General features: G+C 38.8%; 1 protein-coding gene across 7 annotated transcripts in view; it reads left to right on the forward strand.

The window, feature by feature from the left end:
* The window catches only part of DYNC1I1 (dynein cytoplasmic 1 intermediate chain 1), a 288492-nt gene that overhangs the window by 16311 nt on the left and 248501 nt on the right, over positions 1-23680 (forward strand). For 2 of the 7 annotated variants that reach the window (XM_036894541.2, XM_057504538.1), the window contains 3 exons: positions 11887-12003; positions 18680-18794; positions 21439-21580. In XM_036894541.2, coding sequence (XP_036750436.1) covers positions 11896-12003; positions 18680-18794; positions 21439-21580 — 365 coding nt within the window. In that variant the 5' untranslated portion in view covers positions 11887-11895. Of the gene's footprint in view, positions 1-10944; positions 11055-11415; positions 11552-11886; positions 12004-18679; positions 18795-21438; positions 21581-23680 lie in introns of those variants that run through there. The other 5 variants (XM_036894543.2, XM_036894546.2, XM_036894542.2 and 2 more) reach the window with 4 other exon arrangements.

The following is a 23680-nucleotide window of genomic DNA, read 5'->3' on the forward strand; positions in this document are numbered from 1 at the left end:
ATTTTTCTCAGTTCTCTTATTCTTTTCATCTATAGAACAAACATGAGAAGGAAAACTGCAGACATAACAGTGGGTGGCAATGGCAAAGAAGGAATATAAGGGAAACAAAACAAACCGAGATAGATGCTAAGGCCAATAAATCTCCAAGGGGGTATGAGAAAAATAAAGCTATGGGCACATGCCATATTTAAGAGCATGTGCTCTGGAGACCTGGGTTTGAATCTTGGCTTTCCACATGTCAAAGTTATTGATTTGGGTGAGAAGATAGAGTATAATTTTATCAAGTCCCTTCCCTATATGTGTTGCTCCACTCATCCTAACTTCAAGGGGATTGATGGTCCTTAAAATTAGGTAGGCATAATTACTGATTCATAAGCATTTTGTAGTTAATTTGGGAAGATATTGAATTAAGTGGTTTTAAGATTTCAAGATATCTTAATAATTTGTATTTTTAGATGATTGAAACAAATTGACTTTGTGAACATTTATGTTGCTGAGTTATATTGAGAAAATCTATTTTGACTTTATTATTTAAGCAATACAGTTTTTACTTCCCTTATTTTTATTAATGTGTCCTTGATGTTCTTTCCTTTAGCATGATAGTTGGAATTTATTCTGGTTTATGAGTTTCAAGAATGTCTAGGTAGCTTGAATATGCCAGTGTTCTCTAGCAGGATAATGGGCCCATATTAGGCAGGCCTACTGGCCAGCACTTTCTTCATTTAACTTTGCTGCAAAGAAAATCTGGCCCCCTTATAGGGACAGCAGGCCAAGGGCTCAGAGTCAGACACACAAGCGTGTCTGAAGATTTGCTTGTTATCAGGTATTTTAAAGATCAGCCTCACAGGTTACCTGAGAGTCGTTTATTTTTAGACATGTTCATTTATCATCTTAGCAACTCAGAGAAACAGTTTCAAGTGCAATAGATGGTTCTGCTCTACAGCATTATTATTTTTACCTCACTTTTCAAGAGAAAGCTCAGCTAGCAGCGTGATTTATTCTCAAGACATTTTGGGCAACAGATTCTAGATAGCTGAACTTGTTGGTTGAGATAAACAGTAGAGGCTGTCATTTATAAATGGAATGGATGTTGCCAAATAACCCTTTTAGAGTCAGAAAAGTGAGATTAAAAATGTAAACCAGGCAGGAAAAAAATTATATCAGTGTGTATATAATCCTATAATGATTTAGGAAAAGACTGTTGAATGGATGAGGCAATGTTAAGATTGTGTTTGTTACACATTTGTACTAGTGGGTGAAAAACTCCATTCACACCCCGTTCCCATGGGAGTAGAAATGTGTTGCATAATAAGGAAGAGTTTCTCTGAGTTTTGTCATGTGAAAGGTTAGTGCACTGACACGATTTATTGATGATTACAAAATTCCCAATAGTGAAATTGTAGATTTCACATTTCTGTCTGGTGGCTGTTTAGCAGTTCAAGAGACATTCCCGAGCCCTCACTGCCAGACACTGGAAGCACAGAGCTAGGTTAGATGTGGCCCTTCACTTAGAGGAGCTTTCAGTGTTAACAGGAAGAAAGACTCCCATAAACAGAACCAGCCATGCAGGAGGCACATGTTCCTGTGGCCAGGCACAGGGTGCTCTCGGGCCACCAGGGGGGCTGCTTGGCCCCAGCTTGGTTCCCTAGGAGGCCTTTCGGGTAGGGATGTGACTGAGTTGAGACAGAAAGATGAATAGGAGTTGTCAGGCAATACATGGTAAGGAGAGCATTTCTGTAATTTGTGAAGGTACAAAGGAATAAACAGCTTGGTATATGCCAATAAAATGAGAAATAGGGAGTGGAGGGATGTATGGTTAGAGAGATGGGCAAGAAGAACACCTTCAGGGCCATGATAGGGAGTTGGGACACATTTTGCAATTATAAGGGAGTCATCTATGAAGCAAGATAGTGTACTCATTAGATTTGAGTGACAGAACATCACTCGGACAATGTGAGGGCTTTGGAGGATCATCAGGGAGCAAGGCAGGCTTGGAATTGTGAGGTGGTAAAATTGGGAGGACTGGTGAAAACTGGCTGTGAGCTAGTGGCGAGTTAGAGGATTTCAGGCTAATCAAGGAAAAGACTAGGCCGTGCGGTGCAGTGTCACAGGACACGCTTGCATTCTGTTGAATGAGAGGGGTTGTCCCTCACAGCAGGAGGCCTTCCAGAGACAGCAGCCTGGGGCCGCCACCCACAAAGGGAAGAGGAAATCAGAAAGGGAGGCCATATGCTTGGTGGTGCTGCTCAGCAGACCTGCGGTGGGGAGTGGGCGCAGTGGTGGTGTTCGAGTCTGGGGTTGGAGAGCTCCCAAGGGCAGCAGCATAAATGGCTCTCGGAGCCCCAGGGTTTGTCTTATTTATAACGAGCAGATACTGGGTGCAGTTTTGCAGGTATGCAAAGCAGGTGGGCCCTAAATGGCTAAAAAGATTCTTATTTGCTCTGTCTTTAAAGCAACTGGATGTGTAAGAATTCGCATTTGATGCAGAAAGGTTTTGAGCTATGATCCTAGCCTGATGTGAGCAAGTGAATAGCAGAGGGGCCATTTTTAACTCATTTATATAATAGCAAGTTTTAATGAATGGCTATTATGTGCATGATATGAGGCTGAGGAACTACTGTGCAGGTTCCACAGGAAGTTTACATCATGGTCTGTAGAGAAGTCATCCCTTTCCACGTGCTTCTTGAAAATGCCCATTTAGATAGAGAAGCTCCTTTCTGTCTGCTCTGAAGTATATTTGAAGCTCCAGCAGCAAGAAACATAATCTCATATTAACTAAAATGTAGTGGCAGTAGCTTCTTTATGTGGCTTCTTTAACTGATACCCAGCCTAGGCAGGTGTTAATCTTTCCCATATACTTTGACCCGAGATTAGGTATTTCTACAGGATCCTTTGTGCAAGGCCCACTTCTTCATTCACTCTAGTTTTCCTTGTGACAGTCCCCAGAGGGTCCCCATCTCCCTTCTGATTCTGTATTCTGGTTCCTTTTCCACCCTCATTCTTAGGGGCCTAATGCCATAATACCACCCTTTAGTTGCCCAAACTGTTCCAGCTTTAGTTTTATAACTCTTTCAAGGATGCTACTTGAAATGCTCATTTCCTAAGGACTCTTGATATCCTCGGTTTCCCAAGGAAAGATACTCTAAGATGTGAATGACTGATTCTCTTAATTGAGGAACAGTTCCTTTTCCAAAGAGAAGCTGAGTCTCTGAATGGTGGAATGCATTGTAGGGGTCAGAAATAACTCAAAATTTTCTAGAAATTTTTGGTGAAAATGACAGTGGCTTCTGAGTCCTTTGAGTTTTAAGAGCTCTCATCTCTACTCTGCTAACTAGATGAGAGGGCAGTTACCCTATGGATTGATTTTTCTCTCTGTCATAATGGGCCTCTGTGCTGAGTGCTTCAGAGTCTTTCCTGTTTAACATGCTGCAGTTGCCAATGCTCAGATTACAGTGCACGCAGCACAATTTGGGTAGCTCAGAATCGTGAAATAGTGGAAGTAGGAATAGGACAATATGCAGGTACAACAGTCTTAAATATAGCTCACACATCTAACAAGAGAGATACTAAAGTCTTAACTTAGAAATATTGCCTAATTTCCTAGTCAAGAACTAACCCAATATGGACACACTTGAGAGGAGCCTAGAAAAATCAACATAGATGTCTAACTAAACACCTGTACTGAGATTTTTTTCCCTTAAAGGGGTAGCTCTCTGTTGACATAAATAGATCCTTCATATGTAGATGAAGCACTTGCAGGGTTTGGGACTACCCAGTAAGGGCTTTGGTGCTGTGGCCGGGAATTCCAGAGGCAAAGCCTTTTCTCCTGATGTCAGTTTCCCCATGCAGTTTACATGTACTGCCACCAGGTGGTGACAGAGAGTGATTGCAAGGTTAGGATGGAATAGACTTGAGGAGGATCTATCATAAGCTCTTAAGAGCTTTCTTTTATAAAAGAAGTAAAATCTTGAATAAGTAAACACTGAAGGGAGGCATTATTTAGTAAAAATATTCAAGAATTAGGATATCTGGTGTTTCCAGTTCTGACTTATCCACTTAATGGTTGTGAACGTAAATAACTGCAGCTTAGTTTCCCTGTTTATGGGTAAAATATGGTACTGGATTATATAATGTTTGAAGTTCTTGTCCTGCAGCAAACATGTGTAATTGTAATTGTTAAAACAGAAAAATTAAAAGAACAAAAGAGTAAAAGCTTTTCACACAACAGAGAAGTCTGCATTTGATCGACAGCCATCTCATACAGTGGGGCTATGGCCCAGTAAGAGAGAAGGAGAATAGGGAGGGTGAGGAGGGTTCTCAGTTTGTCTTCCTTACCTGTTACCTGGCTTAGGTAAGTGAGAAATGAGAAACCTTTCACATACAGAATCTTTCCTTCAAGGCCTCTCTTTGCCTAACCCCTGTTTTCCTTATGCTGTATCCAGAAGTCTTGGATCTTCTTGGCATTTCTAAATCATTATAGTTTCTTGCCTTTACTGTGAATTTTTTATGCTCAGTGATTTTACTGTGTCTCTAACTTATTCTTTTCTGTAGAAGAAAATTGCAACCCCCTCTGTTTAGGTTATTTATATATCACCAGCAAACCTTTGTGAAGTAAATGTTTCTATAGTCTTTAGAATCTTATCAGAAGTAGTTTAAAGCAAGGTGTGGCTTGAGGATCCCTGGAAATCCCAAAATGTGTTTGGGAATCTGGAGGTTAAAACTATTTTCATAATATTGCTAAAATGTTATTTGTCTTTTTCACTGTATTGATATTTGCAGTGATGGTGTGAAAGCAATGGTGGGTAAAACTACTGATACCTTAGCATGGATTGAAACGGTGGCACCAAAAACAAACTGTACTAGTAGTGGCATAAAAAAAATCCAGTTTCACTTAAAAATGTTCTTTATGAAGCATAAATAAATAAATAAATAAATTCGTTCAATATCTACCCTTGAGCACACTTTACTATGTGACAAATGGGAACATATTTTCCTACCAGAATTCCTTACTAAAGTTCAGTTGTTGTCTTGAGGAAGGCATTTGTGCAATAGTTTGAGTTGGTAGCTGAGCTAACTGCCTTTTTTCATGTGATACTATTTTTTACTTGAAAGAAGAATTCAAGCTATAGTTAGTTACTCAGACTTGGGTATTTGGCAGAAATTTTCTCAAAACTTAATGGCATGGGTCTATTATACCAAGAACACAAGTGACAATATTTGCTACTAATGATAAAATCTGTGCACTCAAGAAAAAAATTAGAATTGGGAAACTTACATCTGCTACCATGAGCCTGACAACTTTATCATACTTGAACGCCTCTCTGGAGAGTTCGGTAGTGATGTCACCAAATTTAATTTTGGGGGTATTGTACATGAGATGTGTCAACATTGAGAAGTCTGCATAATTTTCTTAGTAACCAATGCATAGTTGAAACATATATGGATAAAGGATTCATTCAGAGTTTAAGATAAAACAATGGATTTTAATATAACAGAGTATAGAAAGTTCATGGATTAATGTGGTTTCATATTCACATTGTAACTGAAATTTAAGAAGCTGCCATGTTGATTTTTGGTGTAATATCAAGGAATATCCACTCTTCCCTCAAGAGGCTATTCAAATATTCCTCCTTTTTTGGAATCTGTATTTATGTGAGACCAGATTTCCCTCACAACTAAAATAGCATATCGTAGCAGATTGAATGCAGAAGCAGCTATAAGAATTCAGTTGACTTCTATTAAGCTAGAGATTAAAGAGAGATGTGAAAATATAAAAGAATTACCCCCTTTCCACTATTTTTTTTTTGTCTTGGCTATTCTTTCATAAAATTTTATGTTCACAAGTAACAAGTTTATTGTTATTTTAAAAATATTTATTAAATGTTTAAAGTTTATCAGCTTTAATTTTTAACATAGTGGTTGTTAATACATATAATCCACATAAACAAAAGCTCTTTGAGATCACTGATAATTTTTAACAGTTTCAGGGTTGCAGAGACCAAAATGTTTAGAACTGCTCATCTACAGTATGAGTAGAGCAAGCCGGAGTACCCTCTTGCTTTGAGGTGGATTTTAAATTTTGTTTTTACACTGTACTAGTGGCTATAAAAATTAACAAATAACCCTCCCACATCTTTCACCAGTCAGCTCCCTTCTGAGACTTCTATAACCCTCTTTTTTACTGATGGTGCAATAAAGCCATAAAAATGGACTAATAGTTGTGGTCTGTGTCATTCTATGGCCACCCATCCAAGTAGAAGGAAGCAGCTATATTTTATGAGAAGCTAGCCAGGTGAAACAAGGTTGTGAAAGATCAGATTTCTTACAGGCAGCCTGTGGCAGATGAAAAGTCCAATAGCTGATGGCGAAGGGCTGGCGAGAGCAATTGTGGTTAGGCAGGAAAAGGGAACTTGTTTCTGGGTATCTTTTTCAGTGAGTCTAGCAGCAGCTGGGCAATGACTTAAACCTCCTAGGATTCTCACTTTAAGCTTAAAAATACATTTGCATATGCCAGCATTAGAAATGGAATCTCAAACTGCTGCCAACTTACACAACCAAAAGGAAGCAGAGATCTATACTGTTCAAAAGCTAAGCCTCAGGAGGGTCTGTTCCTTAGCAGCTGTGTAAACAGAAGTAAACCCCTTGTGTCTCCTCTGTTAAGACACTTGATGCTAAACAGAACCAAACCATCCCAAAGATGATATATGCAACAATGAAAACATAGGCTTTAGGTCTCATTGTGGGGACCAAGAGAGGCTGAAATTTTTCCTTTGTTATGGGTGTGTTTGGACACAAGGAATGTGAAGGAGATGCAAGGTAAATGGGAAGATAACGGCCGGTGTGAAAATGACTGTCTCTTTCTTCTTCAGTGTCCATATTTTTCTCTACCATTTTACACCTTCCTTCCTCTCACTCATCTTCCCTTCACTGAGACTTAGGTCCATGAGCTATTTCTCATGGAACAACAGAAGTGACCCTCCTTGTAACTAACTTCTTAACTAGAGAAGAAACCATTTCTTCATGTGCCTCTCTGTCGTCCTTCGACAAAAAACTTGAGAAGAACTTTACTACTATTAAATTAAATGACTCCATTTAATTAAAAATTTTTTCTTTGAGTCACATCTCTTTAGCCACAAGACTTCCATTTTATGACCCAGTTAGTTTAAGAAGCACCTTCTATTGTCTCAGAAGTGCCTTAGAATCTCTAGGAGCACAGATTGGTTTTCTCCCTCTGATTATATTGCTTTATACCTTATATCTTCAATGTATTTCTCACTGTAACATTTCAAAAATGATTTCAGTGAACTCTGAGTGATGACTTTGGTTATTAGAGTGGAATTAGTAATGGGAGAAAGAATTGGTGGGCTAAAAAATAGTAATGGTATTAATAATAATAATACAAAAAGAAGAGGAAGGAGGGAGTAGAGGAGGAGAAGGTTGGAGGAAGAGGAGAAAAACAACTTTCTTAGGTATTTAATATTTTCCAGGTACAATTCTAGGTTCTTAGGTTGATTCAAGTACTCGTATCAAAAAAGATGATACTTCACTGGGATCAGAGATAAGATGAAGCAAAAATTAGGAGAACTGAGATGTTATGGGGGTTTGGGGTTGGTATATGGAGTCCAGAGTATATGGAGTAGCTGATTTAAACTTTTGGGTGTCTGTTGTTAGGTGGGGGTGATTTGAAGGACAAGGATAGAAAAAGAGGTGCAATGGGGTTGTCCTCAGTGATAGTAAAGCTGCAGAATTTGCAGGTTAACAAGAACTAAGATGCAGAGGTAGGATGAGGTCGGAAGCAAGAATTGGGCAACTGGAAGTAGACTTTAAGAGAGTGTGGGCAAGGCAAATGTCACCACTGGAAAGCAAATTCAGAATATGAGACTGCCCTGAGAAGAGCTGAGCAGGTATCACAGAAGTGCATCAGCCGGCCCCAGAACGGATGGAGCCGGCTGAGGCTGAGCTGTATTTGTTCATAAGCCATGATAGAGTTGAGCTGTAGTTGCCGGGTGAGCAGCAGAGTAGGCTGGTGATCAGACAGGGAGACGACTTATACCCAGAGGTGGGCTTGATTTATTGACTTGACCCTTTGCCACTTGTAAATAAAAGAGACTGGTTTTTGGTGTGTATGAAGTAAGTAAGCAATAATTATTAGTGAGTTGATCTGCCTCTTAATTTTCTTAAAACTGAGAGCATGAGAACTGCCTTTGCAACGACCTGCATCAGCCACAGGGAGCTCTGCAACCCAAGTCCCTCAGACTTTGCTGCTCAATGTGCTTTGTTTGATGTACAGGGAGATTTAGTAAGTCAGACTGGCAAGCTCTCCAGAAAAGCCTGTGAAGTTCAGTGCTGACACTGCATTTAATGCCACCATTTAAGCCATTTCACTAAGTATGAAGGCCCATTCATTTACTGTAACGTGTACTTTCCAAACCCTTTGTGAGGCATTCTCTTGAGATTTCTTATTCTCCTAGGTGTTGGTATAAAGTGTCTGTTTTGGAGTGGATCCAAAATTTCAGTAAGTGGAAGGCACTTGATAGCTGGCCTTTACCGTGGTGGCTCTACTACCTTTACAAAGTGAGGTGTTATTTGAAACATCATGACTTAATATGTGTATTATTTTAATGTTCCCTTGGAGTTATTTTTGTTGCTTGTTTTAAAAATATTGGCTCTATGGCTGGTAACACCAACTTAAATGACCAACATTGTCAGCATATTTATCAGTTTTAAGAGGAAGTTTGCCCTTTGCAAATGTGCTGAGAATACACCTTACTTGGGAATGAATTGAGAATACACCACTTGGGAAAGATGTTCTTTGCAAGAAAATCACAACAAATACAGGACCTTCTTATTACATGGTTTGCTCCTTAAGGCCCATGCTGTATAGTTGAAATTGTACCAGACTCTTAATGGACTGGACAAAGGTAGATAAAATTGGGGAAATGTGGAGGAGAGGGAAACTGTTTTCTAAGCAGTTTCCGCTGGCTGCTCTCAGCCTAGAATGAAACAACTATTGCTTTAACAACAATTTTTCTGATCGGACGTATCATTTTTGACAGCAGAAAAATGTCAAAACTGTACATCAGATTGGCCCATACTGGGGAAGGAAGAATATATGTAACTTCTCAGGTGGCTTCTGGAATAAGGTTCTAATTTTCTCCTGCCACGGTTTTGCCCAGTGGTATTGAAAATTACTGGCAAACAGTGTTTTGGTGATAAACTTGACTTTTGACAGTTCTGTTGCTTCTCTTGAAAAAAAAAAAAATCAGAAGAACTAGCTGCTTGGGCCCATCTTCTTCCATGTCAGCCATCAGTAGTAGCTGGGTAGCGCAGCCTCCTTTGGCTGGTCTCCATCACTGCTTTGCATCCTCAAGTTACCTGCCTGGCTCCTACAGGACTTTGAACTTGGGACTCTGGGTTATATAGTCCTTTTTAAGTGGACAACTCTGACCTCTGTTCCACAGCACCAGCTTCTCATCCCATCTGTATATGGCATCCATGCATTCTTTCTGCCCAGAAGTCTCACTGACACCCAACTTAAGACACACTGGACATTTCCATCATTTCCTTTATTGCCTTCTCTTTCCAACTTCACCGCCACCTTCTTTGTGCTCCTGAAGTCAGTTGTCACTGAGTGTTTCTCTTTTGCTTCCACATATCAAGGCTACCAAGAGTGATTTCTTCTGTCTTGACTGTACTTTCGTGAGGCCACCTTCCTTGCATTAGGTCTCTACGTTCATGTCCCATCCCAGGGAAGGTGCCCTCAGTCCTGGTGGACATTGGCATCAGTCTCCAGGGAAGGTTGCCTTTTTTCTCCTTTCTTCTCCTGTCTGTTTCCCAGGCAGGGATAAGAATAGGCTTAAGCAAATTCTGTTTGCATTTTGTCACTTTCCCTTTCAAAAAGCTGCTGTGATTTCCTATCCCTCATTACATTAAATGGAGCTTACTTTTATGTTTCCCCAAGGTTTCATCACTTGCCTCTCCATATCCATTCTTACTGACTAAAGCTTGTATTTCTTGACATGGATTCATCTGCATCTCTTACGCTTGCCTGCTGCTTCCCACTCCACAGGTCTTTGCATATGTGTGTCTTTCCTTCCTTTGCTAGTTCAAATGACCTCATTTGCTATCCAGTTCAAGTTCCACCTCTTCCTCAAAGCTCACCCTCGCCCACTCCATCATATGTTGAATATTCTTTTGCTTTGCATTCCCTCGAACGTGCACATTGGGATCCACAGAGTGTATAGTTTAGAACATGACACACTTGAATTTAGTTTCTGTCATATATTGACTTTGTAGCCTGAGGTCTTGCTGAGCCTCCTTTATCTGAATTGCAAAAAGGGCATTATTAATAATACTGGTCTCCTTGGATTGTTTTGATTAAATGTGACAATAAATGTAAAGTGTGTGGTACTCAGTAATCAATAAGCCAATATCTTGGAGAACATCACCAGCCATACTACATGCCCGTAAATTTGAGTTATGCACTCCCAAAAGAAAGAATCTGGTTTTGCTTATTCTTGTTCTCTGATGATTATAGAATGCCTAGCACAGATTAAACATTTAGAAATATTTGTTGAAAAATGAAGACAGCATGTGGTCATGAACAGCAGAGATTGATTATTGTGATTATTATTGTTATTATTTTGCAAATCTTTGACATTACACCGTGAGCAGAAGTAAGTACAGTAGTAACAGAGTACACATCCCAGCTGTTGTATTCATCCGGCAGTGTGTCTTTAGGGTGACGGCAGGCTCTTGAGGACTTTCCACAGACAAGGACAGGAAGTTGGAGGGTTTTCTGTTGCTTTGTATTCTTTGGTTCTTTTTTTGCCTTTCACTGGCTCCGTCATCCACTTAGGGATACATTATATGTTCATCAGAGTGTTATACAAATAACATATAAATGAATACTCATGACAATTAGGGTTCTTTTTTTTTTTTTAACTTCATTTTAGCAATTTTGGTCAGAGGGAGTTCTTCATTTCTCAGCATTCCCATTTTCTTAGTTTCCAGCTGGGAGCACCAAAAAGACAAAATATAACCAATGGTAATTGGTGAGTCTTCTCCAAACTCTTTTTATTTGAAAAAATTTCTGGCATCATTACCACCGACATTACCATCACCTTTAACATGAAAATTAAGTCTTGTTCATATAAATTTTCCCAAGAACTTGCCTTGGTGTTATCTCCTATTTCATGTGTTCACAAAACTCTTTGGCTTTGGAAAGGGATAGAGCCAGGATAAGCAATACTGCATTCAGTATGCAAATGAAAGTTCTGTAGAAATAGGGTTATATTGGAGATGAAATTAATTGTGACAGTTCAGGAGGAGTTTTATAGAAAAGGAAGATTAACACTGGCTGTCTCCACTGATGCATATAATGTTAGGCAAAATGAAATCTCCATGTGCCCAGCCTCAGTGGAAGAATGTTTATTTAGTCCATAGAAATTTGAGCAGGGCATGTCTCTAAGGGTTTATGACAGCCAATTTTCTTTTCTCGGTGTGAGGATGAATTGGTCCATTATCATCTGAATTGGAAGTCATGGTGAAGGTTCTTTTTTGATTCTCTTATTTATTTATGCTTTGCTTATTTGTTAAGAAACTTGCCCAGAAAATGTGTTGCTTATTCTAAAGTAAGTTACTTTATTCTTCAGGCCAGAATAGTCTATAACATTGTGCTTTCAAATATAAAAGGGGAATAGTTTATATAGAGACCAGACCTAGCTTAATTTGGTTCTTTGATTCTTTGACAAGAGCTAAGTAATACAACCTTTTATTGCCAAAAAGCCACATTTTCAAACTGGATTTCCTTTTGAATGAGTTTTGCAATGGTAATACAGAAAAGCTATTTTTACATATTCACATTTTTTTTTCTTTCCCTCCAAGGAAACCAACATGTCTGACAAAAGTGACTTAAAAGCTGAGCTGGAGCGCAAAAAGCAACGCTTAGCGCAGATAAGAGAAGAGAAGAAACGGAAGGAAGAGGAGAGGAAAAAGAAAGAGGTAAATAATGGGTATTGGGGTGTTGTGCGGAAAAGAAAATCGTTTGATTCTGAAGGCTGGTCAACTAGATAAAGAGGACCCTTTTAAAGAATCCTTTTATAGTACCTCAGTAAAATGAGTGAATATATACACACTCAGAGTAATGAAGTTTTGCCATCGCTATTTGCTGGTCAGGCACCACCTAAATGGTAGATAGCATTTGTTCTGGAGGTCCCCAAGCTCCATGTTCACCCCCAAGTTAAATAGAACTCTGAAAGTGGCCTATATGATCTCTGTTGTTAGAAAATCCTTAACCTTTTGTATCTCGGTTTCCTATTCTTAATATGGGAAAGTAATATATTTATTTTGTGGGGTTGTGAAGAATTTTAAAAGAGTTAATTTTTTACAGCACTTAGTAGTACCTAGGCTATACATAATGCTTAGTGAGTATTAGTTTTAATAAAAAGTTTTTCAAAAACTACTAGGAGAAAAATAGAAAATGATGCCAATGAATTTCCATGTTTTCCTAAGTAGTACGTATCTTTGGGGATAATTAAGAATCCTACATAATATATAACTAGTACCCTAGGTAATCCTAAGTAGTATATATTTTGGGGGTTAATTAAGAATCTTGTAAAGTGAAAGCTGCATTTCCCTCCCTTGGTAAGAGGGTAGAGAGTATAATAAACTCTGCTCCATGGACATAGAATTATGAGATATTAAACTGAGAGAAAAGACTTAAGAGACCTTTCTTTGAAACCCCTTTCTATGCCAGCAAAGCAACAGCAACCTGAAGGTGAAAAGTGGCTGTTCTGCCTGTCAGACCCAGGATCTAGGACTTTTGGTTCCCAGTTCAATGCCTTGCTGTCACATCATGTTTTCTTCTACTACTTCACTCCAACAAAGATTTATTTTTAATTCTCCAGTTTGTTGTGGCATTATAGAAATAGCCCACATCTTGTACAAAAACAGGACACCAAAGATATTTTTGATTAGTTTTATAAGAAGGAAACTTTGTATAGTGTTATCACACAAGTGTGATACGCTTGTGTGTATAGAAACCAGAGCTTCTTCCCTACTTAGAGTTTTCTTTAAGGAAAAAGGGAATGTATTTTAATGCCTTGCAATCTAAGTAAGTGTTGGTTCAGAGGATAAGGCCAGGAGGCCAAGGTAACATATAACAATTATTTTCCAACAAAGTAAAACATAATTGCAGTTGCCTTTTAGCTTCCTGGCATCTCGCATCTCTCCATTCCATTACGCTTTGATTGATGCTGTAGTTTATTTGTCCTTGACAGTGTGCATAATGTTTTTCCCTGGAAAATCTTTGCTGTTATATACGTAGTCTTTGAGTGAAGTAGAGGTGAGAATTGACAAGGAATGGCTATTCATTTCCATGTGAAGCCAAAAAAAGCATTAAGTCATTATGCTTCCTTTCCTTCAAATGTCAACACTTAATGTAGTTTTAAAGCACCTGTTATCCTTTACTAATAACTGGTTTCCTTTTAAACTGACAGTCTAATATCCAACTTGAGTTTCATGGAATTACCACAAAATGTGATGTGATATGGGAATCTGGTTCCAAATTATGCTGTCGGCTTTGTGTTTGTCATTTTACACATTTGGGGGAAAAATTACAGGCAAACACGACTGATTGAAACAGGCCACCCTTTTTGTTTCTACACCTGGCAGCTTTGCCTGATGGAAATTTGGCTTGTTACATGACAGGCAGAGCCCTGGGAGATCAGAGGTGGCAGGTGGTGGGGAGTGTAGTACACATGGGCTCTAGACATCCCTGGGCCTCTACCCAGTTCTGGGGTTAAAGTCACATTGTCTTAGTTTCCTCATTTCTAAACTGACAGGGTGGCTCAAGCCTGTGATATGCTGACCTTAGTCCCTGGACTCCCATGAAAGTAGAGTCCTAGTCTCCCATATCAAGAGTTTTTTATTTAAAAGATCTAAATGGGGCCAGATTGTGGAATCTACTGGGCTACACCATCTTTAAAGTCTGTTCTGTCCCTTTTTGAATCCTGTCCCTCAGCAACCATCTCCCTGCAGAAGGTCTTCCCTCTGTTCAATCCAAGCACCTTTTGTAGACTGTGATGACTTGGTTCATCTGAGCAGCCAGTGCTGTAAGACAGAAGGCAGGTATGCACAGCGGTTATGCACAGGGGCTTTCTAGTTGAACGTGGCTGGGAAATCTGGCTCTGCCCTTCACAGAATAACCTTGAACAAGGATGGGACCCCTCTAAACCTGTTTTCCCTTCTGTAAAATGGAAAAAGGGGTTCTGTGATGATCCAAGGAAATACAGTTAGAGCAATGAAAGGCACAGAGGAACTGGTCAGTGAGAAATAGCTGTTATTCTGCTCCTGAGATTGGCTACCAGAGTAGGAAAAGGCAGCCCTGGAGAACAGCTGCATGTATTTGTCAGGATCAGTGCTGGTGAGGTCATTTTCCAAAGTGCCCCATTATTTGAAGGGTCTTACAATTCCAGGCCCTTCGCTTCCTGGGATTTTATGGCATTTTGTAGCTGAAAGAAACCTGGAAGTCATCTCTCTGATCATTCTTTTTCAAATGAGGAAGTGTAAGCCTTCAAGCCAGCCCCCCTTTATCTCCCCCTTCCAGCCAGTTGTCCAAATCAGAAACCTGGGGTCATTCTTTCAACACCCCCTCCCCAGCTTAGAGTGCTCCTCACATCCTGGGTAGACACAACACTCTACTCAACCACTTCCTCTCTCCCTATGTCCACATCCCAGCCAGACTCATCTACTCACACATCACCCGTGGGCCACCCTCTCTCTTGACAGGAAGTCTGTGTGCATTCTCCTGCTCTGCCTTGACTGTTCTGCTTCTCACTATCATCCTTCATCTAACTGTTAGCCACATGTGTCTCGGTTTCATGTCCAATATCACTTCTAGAAAGCCTTCTTTGATAACTTTCTCTACCTGTGACTTGGTTAATCTGCATCCCTCCTTGATGCCCTTATCAAACCAGAGCACAGAGCATTATCCTTGCCTCTTCGCTGTCTTTCTCTCCTAAGAGAGTTCAAGTTTTTGAGGACATAGCTGGATATTTTTCATCAAGTCAGTGTCTACAAGAGGCCTTCAGAAAAGGAATATTGAATGAATGAATGAATGAATACAGGCTAGTTAGAGAAGGTCTGAGATGCTGGCCAAGACATCCTTTTCACACATCTGGAATTCTTTTTCTGCAAATTTCCTTGGAAGATGCTGATCCTGAGTCTATGGGATGTTCCAATCAACTGGCCACTTTAATTGGCCCCTGAGTTTAAGATTTTCTAGATTTTGCGCTGTTGGTAGAGAGTTAGAAATAGCCTTAAACTTATAGGTTTGATTTTAACTTTATTTAGGCTTATGTTTTAAATAAAACAAATTTAGAATAAAAAAGAAACAACACGCTCTGCAATGCTAATTGGAGCAACTGTTTTTTCTGCCCCCCCAACTGAAAACTTGTGAATTAGGACCACCCAGATTGATTGTCTAAGCAGAATCCAGAAAACCATGTACATTCTATAAAATTACCACTCTCAGCTCTTTTGGATGTCAACTGCTTCATGGCTGTGGTATTATGGATGAAATCTGATTTTAAAATAAATAGAGTGGTCACCATTTGAGACTCAGACCCAATTTCATGAAAAATTGGTTTTTATGTGATAAGGTATGCTTAATGGGGCCACCCTGAGGTTTTGTCCTGTCCTTGGCCATCTGCCAAACTGCTGCAAGGCAGGATAGAGAGAGGTTTCCTGGCCTGTCCTTCCTCGTTCCTCTAATAACTGTGGAGCTCTCTTGGAAAAGTGGGTGACAATTCTCAGCTGACCAATTTGCTTTCTTTCTTTGATTATCCTCTCAGGGTCTCTGATGTGATTAATCTTAACAAACAGAAAAATCATTTGCTGGGAAAGACACCTAGCACATTCTTAATAACTAGTACTGTGAAATAACTCCTTAGTGAGCCATTAAAATGTATTAGGATTCAGTAGTAATTACATGGGAAAAATCACTTTTCCAAAGTGTACTTGGTTTAACTGTCTTGGGTAAAGTAACCCACTGTTTAGTTTAAAATCCTAGTTGGTAGCAGATAGGAACTGTCTTTATTTCCACTAAGCCCCACTTAACCTAATTTATCTGCAGTTTTCATGATCAACTTTGAGCATTCATAAATTTTCTAAGCTGCTGTTACATCTAGATGAACATTTATCCTTATGAATATATGTCATCATATTGCCTGTTTCCTTAAGAATTAGAAAAGGCAGAAGGCAGAGAATGAGTTGTAGAAGTACCCTGTACTGTGGTGCTGAAATCCTGGCAGTAGAGTTTGGGTGTACTGTTCCTGCACAGTGTGGTTATGCATGCTGACATGTGATTTACCCTCTAGTATGTTTCTTGAGTACCTAATGAGTGAAGTAAGAATAAATTTTTAAAAATCTCTGTGCCTTTCTGCATAGGACATACGTGACAGAAAGTTACAGATAATATGACTTAAGGTTATTGGAAAGGAAAAGATTAGGCAGGTCTCTGTTCACTCCGTTTAAGCTCCATTAGAACTTTTCTTGGTTTCATTACCACTGGCACTTGGTTGTCTTTTCAGTAAGTTTTGTTGAAAGAATGAGAGAAGGTTAAAGATTCTTTTTTGTTGCTAGAAAATAGAAATGACATTGTTATGGACAATGTGTCACTGGTACTTCAGATGACTCCTTCTAACAGTAGTGTTGTAAAGGAACTTCCTGAATGGGGCACAGTTGGTGGAAATCAGCCTGAATGATGTATAATTCTGAGATTCTATAGCTATAGAATAACACTTAACTAAGGCCGATATTCATTCATTCAACACATTTTTTGCTGAGCATCTACTATGGGTGAGGCTGTGATCTAGATGTGAGGATAGAGTAGGGAACAAAATAAACATGTATCTGCTTAGTAAAGCACACAGTCCAGTTATGGCTTAACTCTTCATTGTGAAACCGTGTTATTCCACATGAGCTTTCTAAAACTAATTTTGCTTATCTTAGTTTTTTCATTTGTATTTTAGTAGCTGCTCTGGTAATTCCCTTTTCTTTCATTTTTTGCTTTATCCTCCCCATCCTTATTTTAACTTCTTCCTCTCCCCCCTTCTTTTAACTTTATGATAAATGAATGTTGATAAAGAAATTGAAAAAAGTATAAGAATATGTTAGAAGTAAAGTAAATAATAAAAATTTATTTTGGTAAAACAAATAAATTGCATACATATAAAAATATAAGTAAATGTTAAAATTGAGAAAGAATGTGAACTTTGATTCTGCTGCTGAGATTAAACTACTATTTCACAATTTTGGGTTATATGAGAGTGCCTGAAATCCACTAGTACTCATTAGCCCTTATTGACCAACACTTCGCAGTTTTCCCTCTAATGACAGATAGACTTCTAAAATCTGAAAGCATGTTGAACCAGGGACAATAGTGACAGAAGAGGTAAGCCCTGATCAAGGCCAGAGATATGTTTTGTGACTAATAGTGGCTAATTATCATCTGGGATTAAGTTGGAAGTGGCGTGAACTCTTTCTGCTTTAGGTGCCATGACGTACATTACGCTTCACTGCTTTGAAATGTGCTCGAACTCCTGAGGGAGGTAATGTGCCTGTTAGGGTGCCCAGCTTGCCCCTGGGGAGAAGGTGTATCTGATAACTGGGTAACTAGTTTTAGACAAGCTTTAAGATAACTTTACTCCTGTAAACTCACAAAGCTTTGTTGTGAGGTAGCTGCACATCAAATAGGATGTTATCATGTTTCACATGTTGGCAAGTGCCTCGTCTTAAGCACTTTGTTATTCAACAAAAGAGACCTGAACCTTTAATTCCTCCACAACCCCATTACTGACCTTTAACTTGTATTTTGACTTGTCACTAGCCTGTAAAAGACACAAACTGGGCATAGAATCTGACTATGAGAGTTCACACAGGATGTGTCTTTTTGACAGAATTGGGAAAAAGAACTTCTGCTAAATGATTTTTTGTTCTGTATTTTTCTACACGATACTTTTCTCCTTTGAGTTAATATGTCTAAGGGAAGCCTATGAAAATCAGAATTAAGTAACAATACTTACATCAATATTGCTCATGTGCCTTAATAAACATTTTAGTATGGTTTATTTTAAACCATGGTAAACTTAGATTGCTGATACAAATAGGGCATTTTACATTACAGATTTTTATAACTAATTTTATTTTTTAGCCAGATGACAATAATTCCTTGTTGCATAGCCTCAAACATGAAGCGTGAATATTATAAACACACACTCACTAAGAACTGACAGTATGTCTTCTAAGAATGGACAAGGAGGTCTAAAAAAGCAGACAAAATTTTTTTAAAAATCCACGCCCCAGTCAGAAATATTTTGCTGTGATGGTTTCTTCCAAACCAGGTGAGAGAAATGTTTAGACCATGTGATTGAGGCAGGAAAAAGCCTTCAACTGAAAGAGAAAGCACTAGGTTAGCAATTACTAAATGGAGCAGTTATAGTGTGTTTTCATCCTTCATACACATGAGTATGTCTGTTTAGGGCTTTTGCCTGTCTTGACTGCCAGGTATTTGCCGTTTCCGCCAGGAATTACATTTGCCATGCATTACCAGTTAAGCCAGGGAGAGCCTACATTTAGTTCTGTTACTGACTTTTCTTACTGGCATCTCCTTTTCTAGGCTGATATGCAGCAGAAGAAAGAACCTGTACAGGACGACTCTGACTTGGATCGCAAACGCCGAGAGACGGAGGCCCTGCTGCAAAGCATTGGTATATCGCCTGAGCCCCCTCTAGGTACTTAAAACACTTTGTGTTATGTATGATTTTCTTAAATGTGGCTTCTGTGGGATATATCATGTCCAGATTTTACTATTCTTTTATGTCTTCTTTAATTTTGTTTTTTAAAAGAAATTCTGTGGCTAATGGTTCATTTGTATTTATTTCTGGATTTGAGGGGGCTGGAAGGAGATGGGAGGACAGATTGTAGAACTGCTAGCAATTCAAAGCTTATTGATTGCTTATATGGTCAACCTTCTCCACTGTGGTACTATCAGATCATTTTATACTTGTTGAATGAACTGCCACGTGGGAAATACAAGAAATGTTAGAATTTTACTCTTAAATTGTTCTTCATTTCCATTGTTGAATCCCAGGCTCTCTCTGCCAACCTAAATACTGTGAATCTGCTTATGAATTTTATAACCACCACAGATGTGGAGTTATTCCATGATGAAAATAGAATACTCAGTGGGAAATTTGAAGGCAAACCTAAAATGGTGACAGATTAGCAGCTAATTAACAAATTTAAGTTTACTTGACTCTATTATATATCTTGGTTCCACTGCTAATTGGCATTTTCACTGCAATACCCCCCCTCCAATTCATTCATTCCTGGTTAATTGTCCATGATCTCGTTTTATCACTAGGGTTTGGGCTATTTGTTTTCTTTGTGTTGAAGGTAATCTACACCTGCGTTTATTCTGTCACTTAACTATGTAACTCTCTTGGGATAAATTATTTTATTTTTCTTTATCTATTTGCTTTCCATACATTTCAGAGTGATCCCAGGGTGTCTATAAAACTATGTGCTGTCCAATATAGTAAAAAAACTTTAAAAATAATACATCTAAATAAATACAACATCAGGTCTCCTCTTAAAGGTGGAGTTTTCTTTTAACTCCGTCATTGGCTTTTATATTAAAATAAAATTTCATTTATTTCCATAGTTACTTATACTAAGAATAAAAATTATTCCATGTACAGCATAATGATACAGGTTTATATTAATATAAATAAGAAAAAGGCAATAAATAATAAGCCTCTAAATTATTAAGTATTGCTGGACATAATCTACTGCATAGACACAAAACTGAAACACTATGAAAAAGCATTTTATATGCCTACTCAATTTACAGTAGGTAAATCATATGTCTAACAATGATATAATAAGCTCCAACACAATTATGATGTCTTTGTTTAGCTTCTTTATGGTATGGAAGACATAATGTGTGACATTTGACCGATGGACCTTTGAGGAGCTAATGGAATTTTTTGTACTCAGTTGACATATGAAATAAATTAGACTTTGGAATCAATTTTTTTTTGCCTCAAAAGAGCCTTTGAGATTCTTTTGCAATATGAGCACTAGTTAAGCACCATGTCCCTTTTTTTCCTACCTTACATAAAGCCAGCAAACAAAACAGTTAAATATCCCCACACTGTGACCAAATTCTGAACTATCCCTATGTCCCTGCCAAAGGTCCTGGCATGGGTGGACTCAATTTTCAATTTTCATCCATCTCTATGACTTACCCTCTGACTTACTGCAGAGGGTAATCAGTGAATTAATTGTGGGACCACATGAAAACTCCTAGTTTCTTGACAGATGTGCCATTGTGTTATAGGATTTGGACAAAGTAGTTAAACCCTTTACTCTATTAAATAAATAGAAGGAAATTGCACATGATTGAAACCAAATGGGAATCTACACTTACATATTGAAGTTTCTTGCTGCCCATATGGCTTCTTTGGCATATGTGATACTGAAACCCCGTTGAATTCCTCTGGCCTGGAGCCATCTTGGCCTTTCGGTGCAGCTTCTATCTGAAGGACATTTGGCTTGTATCTGCAGGATAGAGAAAAAAATACATTTGCATTTCCTTTAGCTTTTTTCTTTTCTTATTCTTGCTCTCAGATTTTTAACTCTCACTGACCCCTCAGTCTTTGAATTTACTTCGGTGTCTTCAGAACGGCAGTTTACTCACGTGCCATGGTGATGTCTTCTAGGCCTGCCGCAGGCAAAGGAAAACAACCCAAACACAGCAGACAGTACAGTGGGATGAAGCTATTAATTAAATGTAAAAATAAACCAGCCTGGCATTTTACTTTGTTTTGAAGACGTTTTTAAATTACCAGGTTCAACATTTACCCTTCCTCTGTCACGTCGTCTCTCCTAGCAATGCAATTTATACTCCAGGGACAAAAGATTTCCCGTGGAGTGCAGACATACAACAGACTTTTCTGATTCTCCTCCACCATTTAAAATGATCCAGAATACCTTACTTCACAATCTTTTAAAGTTTTATAGACACCCCATTTTATTTTTTAATAGGTCACATCTATACTAACAAAATAAAGTGGAGAATTGGAATTACCTGGATCATTCATCTTAGAGGTATTTGACTTGAATCATCTGGATAGCTATTTTGATTCTCCGTTTCACTTTGTTAGGGTGGACATGGCCTCAGAATCCCTTAGTTAATTCTGTCTAAATTCATTTCAAATTTTAATTTCCAAAGTATGAAAAATTCACTTGACTTTCTTCCTTTTCTTTCCTTTTTTTTTCTAAATCCTTTTCCCATCTTAATCTCTCCTGGCCATATAACCACTTTAATTTGGGCCCATTTGTTTTGGTTTGTCTGACACTGCTCTGCCCCAGTGCAGTCGCTGCATTTTTTAACATGGGATACCTGTTATTTTCATTATTTAGTCCCAACCCCTATGTCTCCCTCCTCGAAATCAGTGAGCACTCCCAGTGAAGCTGGAAGCCAAGACTCGGGCGACCTGGGACCATTAACAAGGTAAGAATTGTCTCTTTACAAAGGTCATGGTAAGATACCTGAGTCACTGATACAAAACACAAAGGCCTAAAAGCCATACCCAGTGCTGGGCACTGCTCGATGTGTGCGCATCTGCATGTATGCTCGGTCATTTTATGTTTGCGCTTATGGTGGCTTGCTATGTTAGTGGCAAAGCAATGAATTTAAGGACTAGAAATGATGGTATCCTTCCTTGAGTAGGCTGATTTAGCACCGTGTGTCACAGACACAATCATGTCCATGAGGCTAGGCCTAGAAGAAAGACAACTGGAAATACATGTACATCTGGCTTCTCATTACTGTCCTTTGGTTTTGGTTTCCATGAGAATCTTTGTGAATAGGATGCTGAAATCTTCTCATCCTAAATTTAGTTTTTTAAGCATTTTATTTGCTCAGCAGTTGACTTATTTGAAAACTCAGTCTCCAAAGTGTTTTTTAGTTACTATTATGATCATTAGTTTTCTGTTCTGTTTAGTGAGTCAATTGCCAAATTAGTATTACACTTTGTATACTCAAAGATTATGTAACTTTGGAAAGCAGATATAGGCATTCTCTAATTTAAACCCTGAAGGAGTGTCCAAAAGGTAAAGATGTGAAGAGTGAAAGGAGAAGTTTTGTTCATAGGCATGGAGTCATGGTAACTTTCTTAACTTAGTTGGCTTCACCAGGCAGTATTCCCACATGCAGGTACCCTAGGCAGGTGGTATAAATGAGTGGAGAGTGGGGAGCCTGTGGCAACTGGTCAGCAAACACCCCATTTATAAAGACCAGATGGTCTCCTCACAGCTCAGGCTGCTTGAGCTCGTGTGTTTGAGGTCAACTTTCAATTTTTCATGGGAACCTAAACATTCACATATCTATGCAACTATCTCCTAAATGTTAAATGTTAATGACTTTGTTAAAAGTAGTGAGGGCCAGATTTGGCCTTGGGATCTGCAATTTGTGACCTCTGTCTTTGACACTTAATCTAAAAAGAATCATAGGATACTTTAACAAAGCTTCAAGTTAAATAAACAATCATTCATCGTACTGCTGTTCTAACCAACAGGATGTCATTTTCCATCCTGTCTACCTGTGGTCTTTTTTTGCTGCCATATATGGTACCTGGGAGAGGCATAGGATTTTGAATTTTTCTTTTTTCACTTAAACATATTATCATAAGCATTACCTTCTAAAAGTACACTATTTCCATATATGCCTAGACAATTTTGGTGGAGAAAAATATGGAAATGACATTAGTCCAGTATTAGCCTGAACTACAGGGTTTTTTTATTTTCAGTTTTTGCTTTCTGAACCAACATGTAAGACTGGAATTATTTCACCCCTATCTGCTTGTTGGTGTGTTTCAAACTTGAGTATTTTGTTTTAACCAGGCCTTTTGAAACCAGGAGACACTGCTTTCAATTTGAGAAAAAGGGAAGTGGAGGTTGTTGTGGGCACCAGGCTGGTTTATTTTAGCAAACCGCCTTTGTGATTTGGGGTAACACGTGTCATCTCTCATCTTTTGCTTTGAACACTTCAAAAGGTCTTTGAGGGAGAAAAGAAAAAGCCCTAATAATGACACAGTTATTTAAGATCTACCATTTATCCACAAGCTGACACAATAGAATCATATGCCTGTGGGGGCCCACTGGCCTGTCAAGTCAGTGTGTCTGCCTGTTCCTGTGCAGTGACGGGGCCATGTCAGGGATGCTTAGCTTCAAGAGGTGCAGTTGGCAGCACTACATTCTGTTACGGACTTCACAGTCAATAGGCCCTTTTCAAAACTTTTCTAGAGAAAGCTGACCTGTGCTGTTGGCACTGTGGAGATACCAATTATTCCTTCTCAGCAAACATCATTCTTCATTTCTTCCCCCCTCCTTATATGATTTTTTTTTTAAACTAAACAAATCACTTTGGAAGTGGTGCTGTCCTCTCCCACCCCACACGAACTCCAACCAGCTTTGGTTTTTTCTAGGAATGTCTGGCCAGAGTAGGCAACAGGAAGGCAATGAGTCAATCCCTTGCTAAGTGCAAGTTTCATAGGAACACAAGAAAATTGGCATTGAGGAAATCATGATTTTTCAGAAAAACTGAGCACAA

The sequence above is a fragment of the Manis pentadactyla genome, chromosome 7 (genome assembly GCF_030020395.1).
Source record: "Manis pentadactyla isolate mManPen7 chromosome 7, mManPen7.hap1, whole genome shotgun sequence".
Taxonomy (NCBI): domain Eukaryota; kingdom Metazoa; phylum Chordata; class Mammalia; order Pholidota; family Manidae; genus Manis; species Manis pentadactyla.